This window comes from Engystomops pustulosus, chromosome 6 (genome assembly GCF_040894005.1).
Source record: "Engystomops pustulosus chromosome 6, aEngPut4.maternal, whole genome shotgun sequence".
In the NCBI taxonomy this organism is placed as follows: domain Eukaryota; kingdom Metazoa; phylum Chordata; class Amphibia; order Anura; family Leptodactylidae; genus Engystomops; species Engystomops pustulosus.
Window position 1 is genome coordinate 24,901,990 of NC_092416.1, and position 14,089 is coordinate 24,916,078.

General features: G+C 40.4%; 1 protein-coding gene across 7 annotated transcripts in view; it reads right to left on the reverse strand.

The window, feature by feature from the left end:
* Positions 1 to 14,089, reverse strand: part of ARHGAP33 (Rho GTPase activating protein 33) — a 70,616-nt gene that overhangs the window by 17,352 nt on the left and 39,175 nt on the right. For 4 of the 7 annotated variants that reach the window (XM_072155141.1, XM_072155134.1, XM_072155137.1 and 1 more), the window contains 11 exons: positions 12,608 to 12,745; positions 12,424 to 12,516; positions 12,149 to 12,271; positions 10,951 to 11,028; positions 10,786 to 10,864; positions 9,695 to 9,751; positions 9,428 to 9,577; positions 9,097 to 9,199; positions 1,858 to 2,002; positions 1,528 to 1,610; positions 1,341 to 1,448 (listed from right to left, as the gene is read on the reverse strand). In XM_072155141.1, the coding sequence (XP_072011242.1) occupies positions 1,341 to 1,448; positions 1,528 to 1,610; positions 1,858 to 2,002; positions 9,097 to 9,199; positions 9,428 to 9,577; positions 9,695 to 9,751; positions 10,786 to 10,864; positions 10,951 to 11,028; positions 12,149 to 12,271; positions 12,424 to 12,516; positions 12,608 to 12,745 (1,157 nt within the window). The remainder of the gene's footprint in view (positions 1 to 1,340; positions 1,449 to 1,527; positions 1,611 to 1,857; positions 2,003 to 9,096; positions 9,200 to 9,427; positions 9,578 to 9,694; positions 9,752 to 10,785; positions 10,865 to 10,950; positions 11,029 to 12,148; positions 12,272 to 12,423; positions 12,517 to 12,607; positions 12,746 to 14,089) is intronic. The other 3 variants (XM_072155136.1, XM_072155140.1, XM_072155139.1) reach the window with 3 other exon arrangements.

Below are 14,089 nucleotides of genomic sequence, written 5' to 3' on the forward strand. Positions count from 1 at the left end.
TCTAAGATTATCACGTGACACCCAGTGCTTATGAGCTACGTATCTAAGCTTATCATGTGACACGCAGTGCTGATGACTTATGTATCTAAGCTTATCATGTGACATGCAGTGCTGATGAGCTATGTATCTAAGCGTATCATGTGACATGCAGTGCTGATGAGCTATGTATCTAAGCTTATCATGTGACATGCAGTGCTGATGAGCTATGTATCTAAGCTTATCATGTGACATGCAGTGCTGATGAGCTATGTATCTAAGCGTATCATGTGACATGCAGTGCTGATGAGCTATGTATCTAAGCTTATCACGTGACACCCAGTGCTGATGAGCTACGTATCTAAGCTTATCATGTGACACGCAGTGCTGATGACTTATGTATCTAAGCTTATCATGTGACATGCAGTGCTGATGAGCTATGTATCTAAGCGTATCATGTGACATGCAGTGCTGATGAGCTATATATCTAAGCTTATCATGTGACATGCAGTGCTGATGAGCTATGTATCTAAGCTTATCATGTGACATGCAGTGCTGATGAGCTATGTATCTAAGCGTATCATGTGACACGCAGTGCTGATGAGCTATGTATCTAAGCTTATCATGTGACATGCAGTGCTGATGAGCTATGTATCTAAGCTTATCATGTGACATGCAGTGCTGATGAGCTATGTATCTAAGCTTATCATGTGACATGCAGTGCTGATGAGCTATGTATCTAAGCTTATCATGTGACATGCAGTGCTGATGAGCTATGTATCTAAGCGTATCATGTGACATGCAGTGCTGATGAGCTATGTATCTAAGCTTATCATGTGACACGCAGTGCTGATGACTTATGTATCTAAGCTTATCATGTGACATGCAGTGCTGATGAGCTATGTATCTAAGCTTATCATGTGACACGCAGTGCTGATGACTTATGTATCTAAGCTTATCATGTGACATGCAGTGCTGATGAGCTATGTATCTAAGCTTATCATGTGACATGCAGTGCTGATGAGCTATGTATCTAAGCTTATCATGTGACACGCAGTGCTGATGAGCTATGTATCTAAGCGTATCATGTGACATGCAGTGCTGATGAGCTATGTATCTAAGCTTATCATGTGACATGCAGTGCTGATGAGCTATGTATCTAAGCTTATCATGTGACACGCAGTGCTGATGAGCTATGTATCTAAGCTTATCATGTGACATGCAGTGCTGATGAGCTATGTATCTAAGCTTATCATGTGACATGCAGTGCTGATGAGCTATGTATCTAAGCTTATCATACGTAGTACAGTTGTATCTAATTATGAAAAGCCACACAGAACTACTCTCCCCATCATGTTGCTCACCGCAGAAGGTTTGGGGCCCAGATAATGGCCAGGTTGCGGGCGTGCATCCCGGTGCGGTCGCTGTGCATGCTGAGACGTGACAGATGCCTCATCAGGTACTCCAGAGTCCTGTGGGGTAAAATTTTTAACAATTTGACCTCTATACAACCAAAACCTGATTTGGTAACCCATAAATGACCGACATTACCTGTAGTGTGGAGGAGGAAGCTGCTGGATGAGGTCATGGACACGAATCAGCTTCTCTTCTTCTACAGGGGCAGACATCGCCTCCTAGTGTAGGCAGCAAAGTGCGACAGGTCACAAGAGCTGACAATCCATTGTGTGATACTCAGTACAAGGCTGAGATATGGGAGGAGGCAGAAAATAGCATATAACCTAGTGCCGCCATTACTATCACACATCTACTCACAAGAGCTGACAATCCATTGTGTGATGCTCAGTACAAGGCCGAGATATGGGAGGAGGCAGAAAGTACCATATAACCTAGTGCCGCCATTACTATCACACATCTACTCACAGTGAAAGGATGATAGAGCCGGTACGTCAGCAGAGGGTTCGGGAGCTCACGGAAGTAAAGTTTACACAAAGAGCTGACACAATGAACGTCCTGCAGATACGTATCCCGAGAAAGATCCGGAATCCTCTCACTGTCAAACTCATGTCTGGAGGGAGACAGAAAAAGTCACTTAAAGGAAACCTACCATTTAGAATGGTCGGTGTAAGCTGTAAACACCGAGCACCAGCTCAGGGTGAGCTGGTGCCGTTGCTTACTTTCATTAGTGTTATAAACCACGGTATCGCGGTTTAGAGCAGAAGGGGCTTCGGCGATGCGCTGCGCTGCGAAGCCCCTTCTGCTCTAAGGTTTAAAAAGTGTTAAAACTGCGATACCGCGGTTTATAACACTAACGAAAGTAAGTACCGGCACCAGCTCACCCTGAGCTGGTGCCCGGTACTTACAGCTTACCCCTACCATTCTAAATGGTAGGTTTTCTTTAAGGTTCTCAGGTTGTATTATATAATTATACCACAGGGGGCAGTATTATAGTAGTTATATTCTTGTACATAGGGAGCACTATTATAGTAGTTATATTCCTGTACATAGGGGGCAGTATTATAGTAGTTATAGTCTTGTACATAGGGGGCAGTATTATAGTAGTTATATTCTTGTACATAGGAGGCAGTATTATAGTAGTTATATTCCTGTACATAGGGGCAGTATTATAGAAGTTATATCCTTGTACATAGGGGGCAGTATTATAGTAGTTATATTCTTGTACATAGAGGGCAGTATTATAGTAGTTATATTCCTGTACATAGGGGGCAATATTATAGTAGTTATAGTCTTGTACATAGGGGGCAGTATTATAGTAGTTATATTCTTGTACATAGGAGGCAGTATTATAGTAGTTATATTCCTGTACATAGGGGCAGTATTATAGAAGTTATATCCTTGTACATAGGGGGCAGTATTATAGTAGTTATATTCTTGTACATAGGGGGCAGTATTATAGTAGTTATATTCTTGTACATAGGGGGCAGTATTATAGTAGTTATATTCCTGTACATAGGGGGCAGTATTATAGTAGTTATATTCTTGTACATAGGGGGCAGTATTATAGTAGTTATATTCTTGTACATAGGTGGCAGTATTATAGTAGTTATATTCTTGTACATAGGGGCAGTATTATAGTAGTTATATTCTTGTACATAGGGGGCAGTATTATAGTAGTTATATTCTTGTACATAGGGGGCAGTATTATAGTAGTTATATTCCTGTACATAGGGGGCAGTATTATAGTAGTTATATTCTTGTACATAGGAGGCAGTATTATAGTAGTTATATTCTTGTACATAGGGGCAGTATTATGGTAGTTATATTCTTGTACATAGGGGGCAGTATTATAGTAGTTATATTCTTGTACATAGGGGGCAGTATTATAGTAGTTATATCCATGTACATAGGGGGCAGTATTATAGTAGTTATATTCCTGTACATAGGGGGCAGTATTATAGTAGTTATATTCTTGTACATAGAAGGCAGTATTATAGTAGTTATATTCTTGTACATAGGGGCAGTATTATGGTAGTTATATTCTTGTACATAGGGGGCAGTATTATAGTAGTTATATTCTTGTACATAGGGAGCAGTATTATAGTTATATAGTTATATTCCTGTACATAGGGGGCAGAATTATACTAGTTATATTCTTGTACATAGGATGCAGTATTATAGTAGTTATATTCTTGTACATAGGGGGCGGTATTATAGTGGTTATATTCTTGTACATAGGGGGCAGTATTATAGGAGTTATATTCTTGTACATAGAGGGCAGTATTATAGTAGTTATATTCTTGTACATAGGGGGCAGTATTATAGTAGTTATATTCTTGTACATAGAGGGCAGTATTATAGTAGTTATATTCTTGTACATAGGGGGCAGTATTGTAGTAGTTATATTCTTGTACATAGGGGACAGTATTATAGTAGTTATATTCTTGTACATAGGGGGCAGTATTATAGTAGTTATATTCTTGTACATAGGGGGCAGTATTATAGTAGTTATATTCCTGTACATAGGGGGCAGTATTATAGTAGTTATATTCTTGTACATAGGGGGCAGTATTATAGTAGTTATATTCTTGTACATAGGGGGCAGTATTATAGTAGTTATATTCTTGTACATAGGGGGCAGTATTATAGTAGTTATATTCTTGTACATAGGGGGCAGTATTATAGTAGTTATATTCTTGTACATAGGGGCAGTATTATAGTAGTTATATTCTTGTACATAGGGGGCAGTATTATAGTAGTTATATTCTTGTACATAGGGGGCAGTATTATAGTAGTTATATTTTTGTACATAGGGGGCAGTATTATAATAGTTATATTCTTGTACATAGGGGGTAGTATTATAGTAGTTATATTCTTGTACATAGGGGGCAGTATTATAGTAGTTATATTCTTGTACATAGGTGGCAGTATTATAGTAGTTATATTCTTGTACATAGGGGGCAGTATTATAGTAGTTATATTCTTGTACATAGGGGGCAGTATTATAGTAGTTATATTCCTGTACATAGGGGGCACTATTATAGTAGTTATATTCTTGTACATAGGGGCAGTATTATAGTAGTTATATTCTTGTACATAGGGAGCAGTATTATAGTAGTTATATTCTTGTACATAGGGAGCAGTATTATAGTAGTTATATTCCTGTACATAGGGGGCAGTATTATAGTAGTTATATTCTTGTACATAGGGGGCAGTATTATAGTACTTATATTCCTGTACATAGGGGGCAGTATTATAGAAGTTATATTCTTGTACATAGGGGCAGTATTATAGTAGTTATATTCTTGTACATAGGGAGCAGTATTATAGTAGTTATATTCTTGTACATAGGGAGCAGTATTATAGTAGTTATATTCCTGTACATAGGGGGCAGTATTATAGTAGTTATATTCTTGTACATAGGGAGCAGTATTAGAGTAGTTATATTCCTGTACATAGGGGGCAGTATTATAGTAGTTATATTCTTGTACATAGGGGCAGTATTATAGTAGTTATATTCCTGTACATAGGGGGCAGTATTATAGTAGTTATATTCTTGTACATAGGAGGCAGTATTATAGTAGTTATATTCTTGTACATAGGAGGCAGTATTATAGTAGTTATATTCTTGTACATAGGGGGCAGTATTATAGTAGTTATATTCTTGTACATAGGGGGCAGTATTATAGTAGTTATATTCTTGTACATAGGTGGCAGTATTATAGTAGTTATATTCTTGTACATAGGGGGCAGTATTATAGTAGTTATATTCCTGTACATAGGGGGCAGTATTATAGTAGTTATATTCTTGTACATAGGGGGCAGTATTATAGTAGTTATATTCCTGTACATAGGGGCTGTATTATAGTAGTTATATTCTTGTACATAGGGGGCAGTATTATAGTAGTTATATAATTGTACATAGGGGGCAGTATTATAGTAGTTATATTCTTGTACATAGGGGCAGTATTATAGTAGTTATATTCTAGTACATAGGGGGCAGTATTATAGTAGTTATATTCTTGTACATAGGGGGCAGTATAATAGTAGTTATATTCTTGTACATAGGGACAGTATTATAGTAGTTATATTCCTGTACATAGGGGGCAGTATTATAGTAGTTATATTCTTGTACATAGGGGGCAGTATTATAGTAGTTATAGTCTTGTACATAGGGGCAGTATTATAGTAGTTATATTCTTGTACATAGGGGGCAGTATTATAGTAGTTATATTCTTGTACATAGGGGGCAGTATTATAGTAGTTATATTCTTGCACATAGGGGGCAGTATTATAGTAGTTATATTCTTGTACATAGGGACAGTATTATAGTAGTTATATTCTTGTACATATGGGGCAGTATTATAGTAGTTATAGTCTTGTACATAGGGGCAGTATTATAGTAGTTATATTCTTGCACATAGGGGGCAGTTTTATAGTAGTTATATTCTTGTACATATGGGGCAGTATTATAGTAGTTATAGTCTTGTACATATGGGCAGTATTATAGTAGTTATATTCTTGTACATAGGGGACAGTATTATAGTAGTTATATTCCTGTACATAGGGAGCAGTATTATAGTAGTTATATTCTTGTACATAGGGGGCAGTATTATAGTAGTTATATTCTTGTACATAGGGGGCAGTATTATAGTAGTTATATTCTTGTACATAGGGGGCAGTATTATAGTAGTTATATTCCTGTACATAGGGGGCAGTATTATAGTAGTTATATTCTTGTACATAGGGAGCAGTATTATAGTAGTTATATTCGTGTACATAGGGAGCAGTATTATAGTAGTTATATTCTTGTACATAGGGGTCAGTATTATAGTAGTTATATTCTTGTACATAGTGGACAGTATTATAGTAGTTATATTCTTGTACATAGGGGTCAGTATTATAGTAGTTATATTCTTGTACATAGGGGGCAGTATTATAGTAGTTATATTCCTGTACATAGGGGGCAGTATTATAGTAGTTATATTCTTGTACATAGGGAGCAGTATTATAGTAGTTATATTCTTGTACATAGGGGCAGTATTATAGTAGTTATATTCTTGTACATAGGGGGCAGTATTATAGTAGTTATATTCTTGTACATAGGGGACAGTATTATAGAAGTTATATTCTTGTACATAGGGGGCAGTATTATAGTAGTTATACTCTTGTACATAGGGGCAGTATTATAGTAGTTATATTCCTGTACATAGGGGCAGTATTATAGTAGTTATATTCTTGTACATAGAGGGCAGTATTATAGTAGTTATATTCTTGTACATAGGGAGCAGTATTATAGTAGTTATATACTTGTACATAGGGGGCAGTATTATAGTAGTTATATTCTTGTACATAGGGGGCAGTATTATAGTAGTTATATTCCTGTACATAGGGGGCAGTATTATAGTAGTTATATTCTTGTACATAGGGAGCAGTATTATAGTAGTTATATTCTTGTACATAGGGGGCAGTATTATAGTAGTTATATTCTTGTACATAGGGGGCAGTATTATAGTAGTTATATTCCTGTACATAGGGGGCAGTATTATAGTAGTTATATTCTTGTACATAGGGAGCAGTATTATAGTAGTTATATTCTTGCACATAGGGGCAGTATTATAGTAGTTATATTCCTGTACATAGGGGCAGTATTATAGTAGTTATATTCTTGTACATAGGGGGCAGTATTATAGTAGTTATATTCCTGTACATAGGGGGCAGTATTATAGTAGTTATATTCCTGTACATAGGGGGCGGTATTATAGTAGTTATATTCTTGTACATAGGGGGCAGTATTATAGTAGTTATATTCTTGTACATAGGGGGCAGTATTATAGTAGTTATATTCTTGTACATAGGGGGCAGGATTATAGTAGTTATATTCTTGTACATAGGGGGCAGTATTATAGTAGTTATATTCTTGTACATAGGGGACAGTATTATAGTAGGTATATTCTTGTACATAGGGAGCAGTATTATAGTAGTTATATTCTTGTACATAGGGGGCAGTATTATAGTAGTTATATTCTTGTACATAGGGGACAGTATTATAGTAGGTATATTCTTGTACATAGGGGGCAGTATTATAGTAGCTATATTCTTGTACATATGGGGCAGTATTATAGTAGTTATATTCCTGTACATAGGGGACAGTATTATAGTAGTTATAGTCTTGTACATAGGGGCAGTATTATAGTAGTTATATTCTTGTACATAGGGGACAGTATTATAGTAGTTATATTCCTGTACATAGGGAGCAGTATTATAGTAGTTATGTACAAAAAAGGCAAAAAGTGAAAAACAGCTCACCCAGATAGAATCCTTGTGTGGCCTGGAGACTATTATAGTAGTTATATTCTTGTACATAGGGGGCAGTATTATAGTAGTTATATTCTTGTACATAGGAGGCAGTATTATAGTAGTTATATTCTTGTACATAGGGGGCAGTATTATAGTAGTTATATTCCTGTACATAGGGGGCGGTATTATAGTAGTTATATTCTTGTACATAGGGGGCAGTATTATAGTAGTTATATTCTTGTACATAGGGGGCAGTATTATAGTAGTTATATTCTTGTACATAGGGGGCAGGATTATAGTAGTTGTATTCTTGTACATAGGGGACAGTATTATAGTAGGTATATTCTTGTACATAGGGGGCAGTATTATAGTAGTTATATTCTTGTACATAGGGGGCAGTATTATAGTAGTTATATTCTTGTACATAGGGGGCAGTATTATAGTAGTTATATTCTTGTACATAGGGGGCAGTATTATAGTAGCTATATTCTTGTACATAGGGACAGTATTATAGTAGTTATATTCTTGTACATAGGGGGCAGTATTATAGTAGTTATATTCTTGTACATAGGGGGCAGTATTATAGTAGTTATATTCTTGTACATAGGGGGCAGGATTATAGTAGTTGTATTCTTGTACATAGGAGACAGTATTATAGTAGGTATATTCTTGTACATAGGGGGCAGTATTATAGTAGTTATATTCTTGTACATAGGGGGCAGTATTATAGTAGTTATATTCTTGTACATAGGGGGCAGTATTATAGTAGTTATATTCTTGTACATAGGGGGCAGTATTATAGTAGCTATATTCTTGTACATAGGGACAGTATTATAGTAGTTATATTCTTGTACATAGGGGGCAGTATTATAGTAGTTATATTCTTGTACATAGGGGGCAGTATTATAGTAGTTATATTCTTGTACATAGGGGGCAGGATTATAGTAGTTGTATTCTTGTACATAGGAGACAGTATTATAGTAGGTATATTCTTGTACATAGGGGGCAGTATTATAGTAGTTATATTCTTGTACATAGGGGGCAGTATTATAGTAGTTATATTCTTGTACATAGGGGGCAGTATTATAGTAGTTATATTCTTGTACATAGGGGGCAGTATTATAGTAGCTATATTCTTGTACATAGGGACAGTATTATAGTAGTTATATTCTTGTACATAGGGGGCAGTATTATAGTAGTTATATTCTTGTACATAGGGGGCAGTATTATAGTAGTTATATTCTTGTACATATTAAAAACTGGGCCACATCTGGAGACTTTTCAGACTAATCTTATCTGCAAAATCCTGATAATCCTGCAGCTTCTGCAGTTCAACATCTGCTAAAAAGGATCCTACACAACCCTATACAGTAGACACCCAGGAGGAGGACGTGTCAGACTTACCGCAGTTTCTGGATGTTGGAGGAGACACCTGACAGACGATATATCCCATCTACTACTCCAAATTTTTCTATGAACTGAGCACAGGAGACCAGGACTCTGGGAACTGGGAGAAACAAAAAGTTAAAGGAAAAATGTAGAGGAGATTTGTAATTTATCAAGTTTTTCCTTTCTGAGAATCAATCGTCTATTCATGGGGAGTGACTGACAACCCCAGGAGTGATGAGATGAACTTGCTCATGTGGTCACAGGACCCTCAATGAGGATATGAAGGCCATAACCTGGCCCTTGGCCTGAAATAAACCTATATGAATGAATTCAGACCACATTTTACCTTCCTCCCCAGAATCCAGCAGATGCTCCCCCAGGTCAGTCCCGAATACTCTCTCCCGTAGGATCCCGCGCTGTCGGAGCCGTTGCTTGCTTGGCCTGGAGGCCATGAAACTGCGTAATAGCCCCGCCAGCTTTCCGTGACGGCGACAAACTAAAGAGAAGGAGAAAAGTCATAAGCGGAGGAAGCGACTGTGACCCAAGAGAGACGCGGGAATGACCGACGGGGGCGTATGAAATGTGCTCATAGACATGGGGTCCGGTATCTCACCTGGTCTGGGAAAGTTGGAGCCATGCGGAGATGTGATGGACAACTTTATATCACCTTCTGTGAACAGACAGACAGGTAACAACAAGGTACAAGACAGCGGAGCCAAAGCCGTACACACAAGCCTGCGGCAAGCGCACAGAAGAGACCTCACACACACACACATAAGAGACTGCCATCATCAGTGCAGGAACAGGAATGACATTTAAAGGGACACCTGTCCCTGAGACAGAGGCCTTTAAATTGGACATAGACAAATGCTCAATCATTTGCATATGTCCAAATCATTTCAACGGGTCCTTAAACCAGGAGGTGGTGTAGAAGGGGTCTAAAGACTGCAAATAATCCACCAAGGAGCCTAGAGAGATACCAAGACATCCGCAGAAGCATTACATAGGATACACGGGAGATGATGCCAGTATGGGAATAGGGAAATTTGGGGGGTTGTGTGAAGGTGGCGAATGTTGCTGCCACTAAACGAGACTTAGGGAGGGGGAGAAGTCTGCTATAGAAAAAAGGGAAAATGCTGGAGTAAGGAAGAAATGGGATTAAGAGAGGGAGAAGGCTGTTGTGTGTGAGGGGATAGATATGAGGAGGGAGAAGGCTGCTGATAGGTGTCCTCACACTGCTTTGCTCTTTACTCTCTGCACTGAATTACTCTCCAGACCTTTACACAGAAGGTAAATCCCATTGTCCTTCTCTCCCATCTATAGGGGCCACACACATTGGCTATAGGGGCCACACACAGTGCACTGAGAGGAAGGGTAGAAAGCTGATTGTTAGCCTTTAGGGCAAGTGAAACCAAAGCTTGTCAGTAGTTGTTATACAGGTTCTATGATATGGTAATCAGGGACCATATAGGAACTGTATGTAGATCACAGTCAGGTGACATGTAGGAGCAGAGGGGGTGCACTCGTCACAGATTTTAGGATTCACTTATATAGAGACTTATAGACTGTAGATACAGCTGAGCAGATACAACACTGAGCCACAAGGAGGCGCTGGCCATAATGACGGCACATACAGCTCTGCAGGAAGCCTGTGGTATATGGGGGGTGATCACATCAATGGGTGCAGACCCCCGAGGTGCCCACCTATGGTAGTACCTGCCGCTGGAGACGGGTTCTTATTGTCTGTGATGAGCTGGACACATTCACTGGGGAAGAAGCCCACCTGTGTGAGAGAGGAGAGGTCATCATATCCTCCAGGGGGGGCAGGATGGAGGGGGGGGTCGTGTATGGGATGAGAGGGGGTCTCACCTGGAAGCTGTGCTTTCCTCTCCACCAGCTCGTGTCCTCCCTCGGCGGCATATCAATGACTGACACAATGTCACCAACCTGTCACAGCAAGACATGGAGTAAGAGACCTACTACATCACATTCCTAAAATCCTCTGTGCTGCTGGGGGCCCTACTCTGTGACTTCCCACAGTCCTGAAATACTCTGTGCTACTGCTTCTTTCTCTATGTAACCCTCAACCTATAACCTTCCTACATTACTGTCCTGAAATACTCTGTGCTACTGCTTCTTTCTCTATGTAACCCTCAACCTATAACCTTCCACAAAATCAGTGCATTACTGTCCTGAAATACTCTGTGCTGCTGGGAAACCTGCTTCTTCCACTACAACGACCTCCCCAAAGATTAGGGCACTCGTCTCCTGAAATTCTCTGTGCTGCTAGACACTGTGGGGGTCATTTACTAAGGGCCCGATTCGCATTTTCCCGACGTGTTACCCGAATATTTCCGATTTGCGCCGAGTTACCCTGTATTGCCCCGGGATTTTGGAGCACGCGATCGGATTGTGGCGCATCAGCGCTGGCATGCACACGATGGAAATGGGGAGGCGTGGCCAAGCGAAAACCCGACGAATTAGGAAAAACCGCCGCATTTAAAAAAAAAAAAAAAGTGTAGCGCGAATTGCACTTTCCTTCACTAGGAATAGGCCGGTGAACTTGAGTGCATTTCGACGGGCCTCGGGGAACTTCAGCAGCGCCACCTGGTGGACGTCGGAGGAACTGCCTTAGTGAATCCCGGCTGGACCCGAATCCTCCGCAGAGAACGCGCCGCTGGATCGCGAATGGACCGGGTAAGTAAATCTGCCCCTGTATCTGTGACCTCTTATAAGATCAGCATGCTACTCTCCTTAAATACTCTGCTCCACTGCTTCTACAGTTTTTTCTACTATATAACTTTCCGTGAGCTCCCACAAGACACAATGCATTTCCTGAAATACTCTGTGCTGCTGAACATTCTGAACCTTCTACTATGTAACACTCTGACCTCTTACAAGACCAACTGTTCTTAAATACTCTGTGCTGCAGGGATATTCCTACCTTACACTATATAACTGTTACTCCCATTAGATTGGTATATACCTCTACTGAAATACTCTGTGCTGCTGTGGGACCAGGCTGCATTCTCCAGTGTGTGACACACATCAGGACTCGGTTTCTTACCTCAAAGGAAAGTTCGTCTGGAGCTTGGGCGGTGTAGCGTTTGATCACATGGGCGGCAGCGATAGCCGGAACGTTGATGGACGCCTCTTCATTGACGAGGAGCCTGTTACCGTGATTATCAATCTAGAAATATGGGGTAGACAATGGAATTATGGGAAACAATGGTGCCGCCTATGAATTCCCAACCTATATGAGCTTTAATAATAGGCTCCAAATCAGAACCTGAACCTCCTGGAGGCCCCATGGCCCTAAAGGATGGGGCTCCATGGACTTACCTCCATCCAGTTGAGGATAGGACCACAGTTGATGTTACTGTCCACAATTCCAGAAAGTGCCTTCAAATATCGTGAAAGTAGCGGAGCCAGGAGCTGGGGACACATGAGGAGGAGACGTCATGCGTGTGTATTACACACAGAAGACTGAGATGTGATGTAATGATAGACATCACCAGATACTCACCTGGCCCTGAGACGGAAGTTCTCTGCGAGGGGGAAGCTCAAGCAACTGGGAGAAACGGCGGTCAAAGATACAGCGGTGAAGGTTGGAGTCGAGGACCTGAAAGTCTTCGTAGCTCCGTAATACAGACCACGTGCGACCCTGAACGTGAGGATGGAGGAAGAGATACCAGGTCAAGTTTAAAGGCGAAGCTGAGATGGTGAGAAAACAAAGGAGGAGAATGTGTACAGCGGCTTAATAACAGAGAGGACGGGGGAATGGAGGCGGTGAACACGGGTTCTCCTCGTGTACACACTATAGATATACGGGTTCTCCTCGTGTACACACTATAGATATACGGCTTCTCCTCGTGTATACACTATAGATATACAGGTTCTCCTCATGTACACACTATAGATATACGGGTTCTCCTCATGTACACACTATAGATATACGGGTTCTCCTCATGTACACACTATAGCAGGGGTAGGGAACCTATGGCTCGGGGGCCAGATATGGCTCTTTTGTTGGCTGCATCTGGCTCTCAAACAGATCATTAATAAATAGTAATTGCTGTAGTGTGTGTCTTGGACTGATCACTGGACACAGGTAGTGATGTTACCGTGGCCTACGTCCTTTCTGCGACCCAGACGCCATTGCCGCCATCGTCTAACCCTGGGTCAAAGAGAAGAGTGTGGGAGCGATGAGGAGCTGGCTGCAGGGAGCGCAGGTAGGTGAATATTCTTTTTTTTTTTTTGCTGTGACTACCTATCTTCTGGGAAGCATGTTCTGTGGCTGTCTATCTACTGGGGGGCATGTGTTGTGGCTACTGATCTACTTTGGGGCATGTGCTGTGGCTACCTTTATACTGGAAGGCATGTGCATATTGTTGGGCTCTTACGCAATAACATTTAAATATATGTGGCGTTCATGGCTCTCTTTGCCAAAAAAGTTCCTGACCCCTGCACTATAGATATACGGCTTCTCCTCATGTACACACTATAGATATACGTCTTCTCCTCGTGTATACACTATAGATATACGGGTTCTCCTCGTGTACACACTATAGATATACGGCTTCTCCTCGTGTACACACTATAGATATACGGCTTCTCCTCATGTACACACTATAGATATACGTCTTCTCCTCGTGTACACACTATAGATATACGGCTTCTCCTTGTGTACACACTGTAGATATACGGCTTCTCCTCGTGTACACACTATAGATATACGGCTTCTCCTCATGTACACACTATAGATATACGGCTTCTCCTCATGTACACACTATAGATATACGGCTTCTCCTTGTGTACACACTATAGATATACGGCTTCTCCTCATGTACACACTATAGATATACGGCTTCTCCTTGTGTACACACTGTAGATATACGGCTTCTCCTCGTGTACACACTATAGATATACGGCTTCTCCTCGTGTACACACTATAGATATACGGCTTCTCCTCGTGTACACACTATAGATATACGGCCTCTCCTCATGT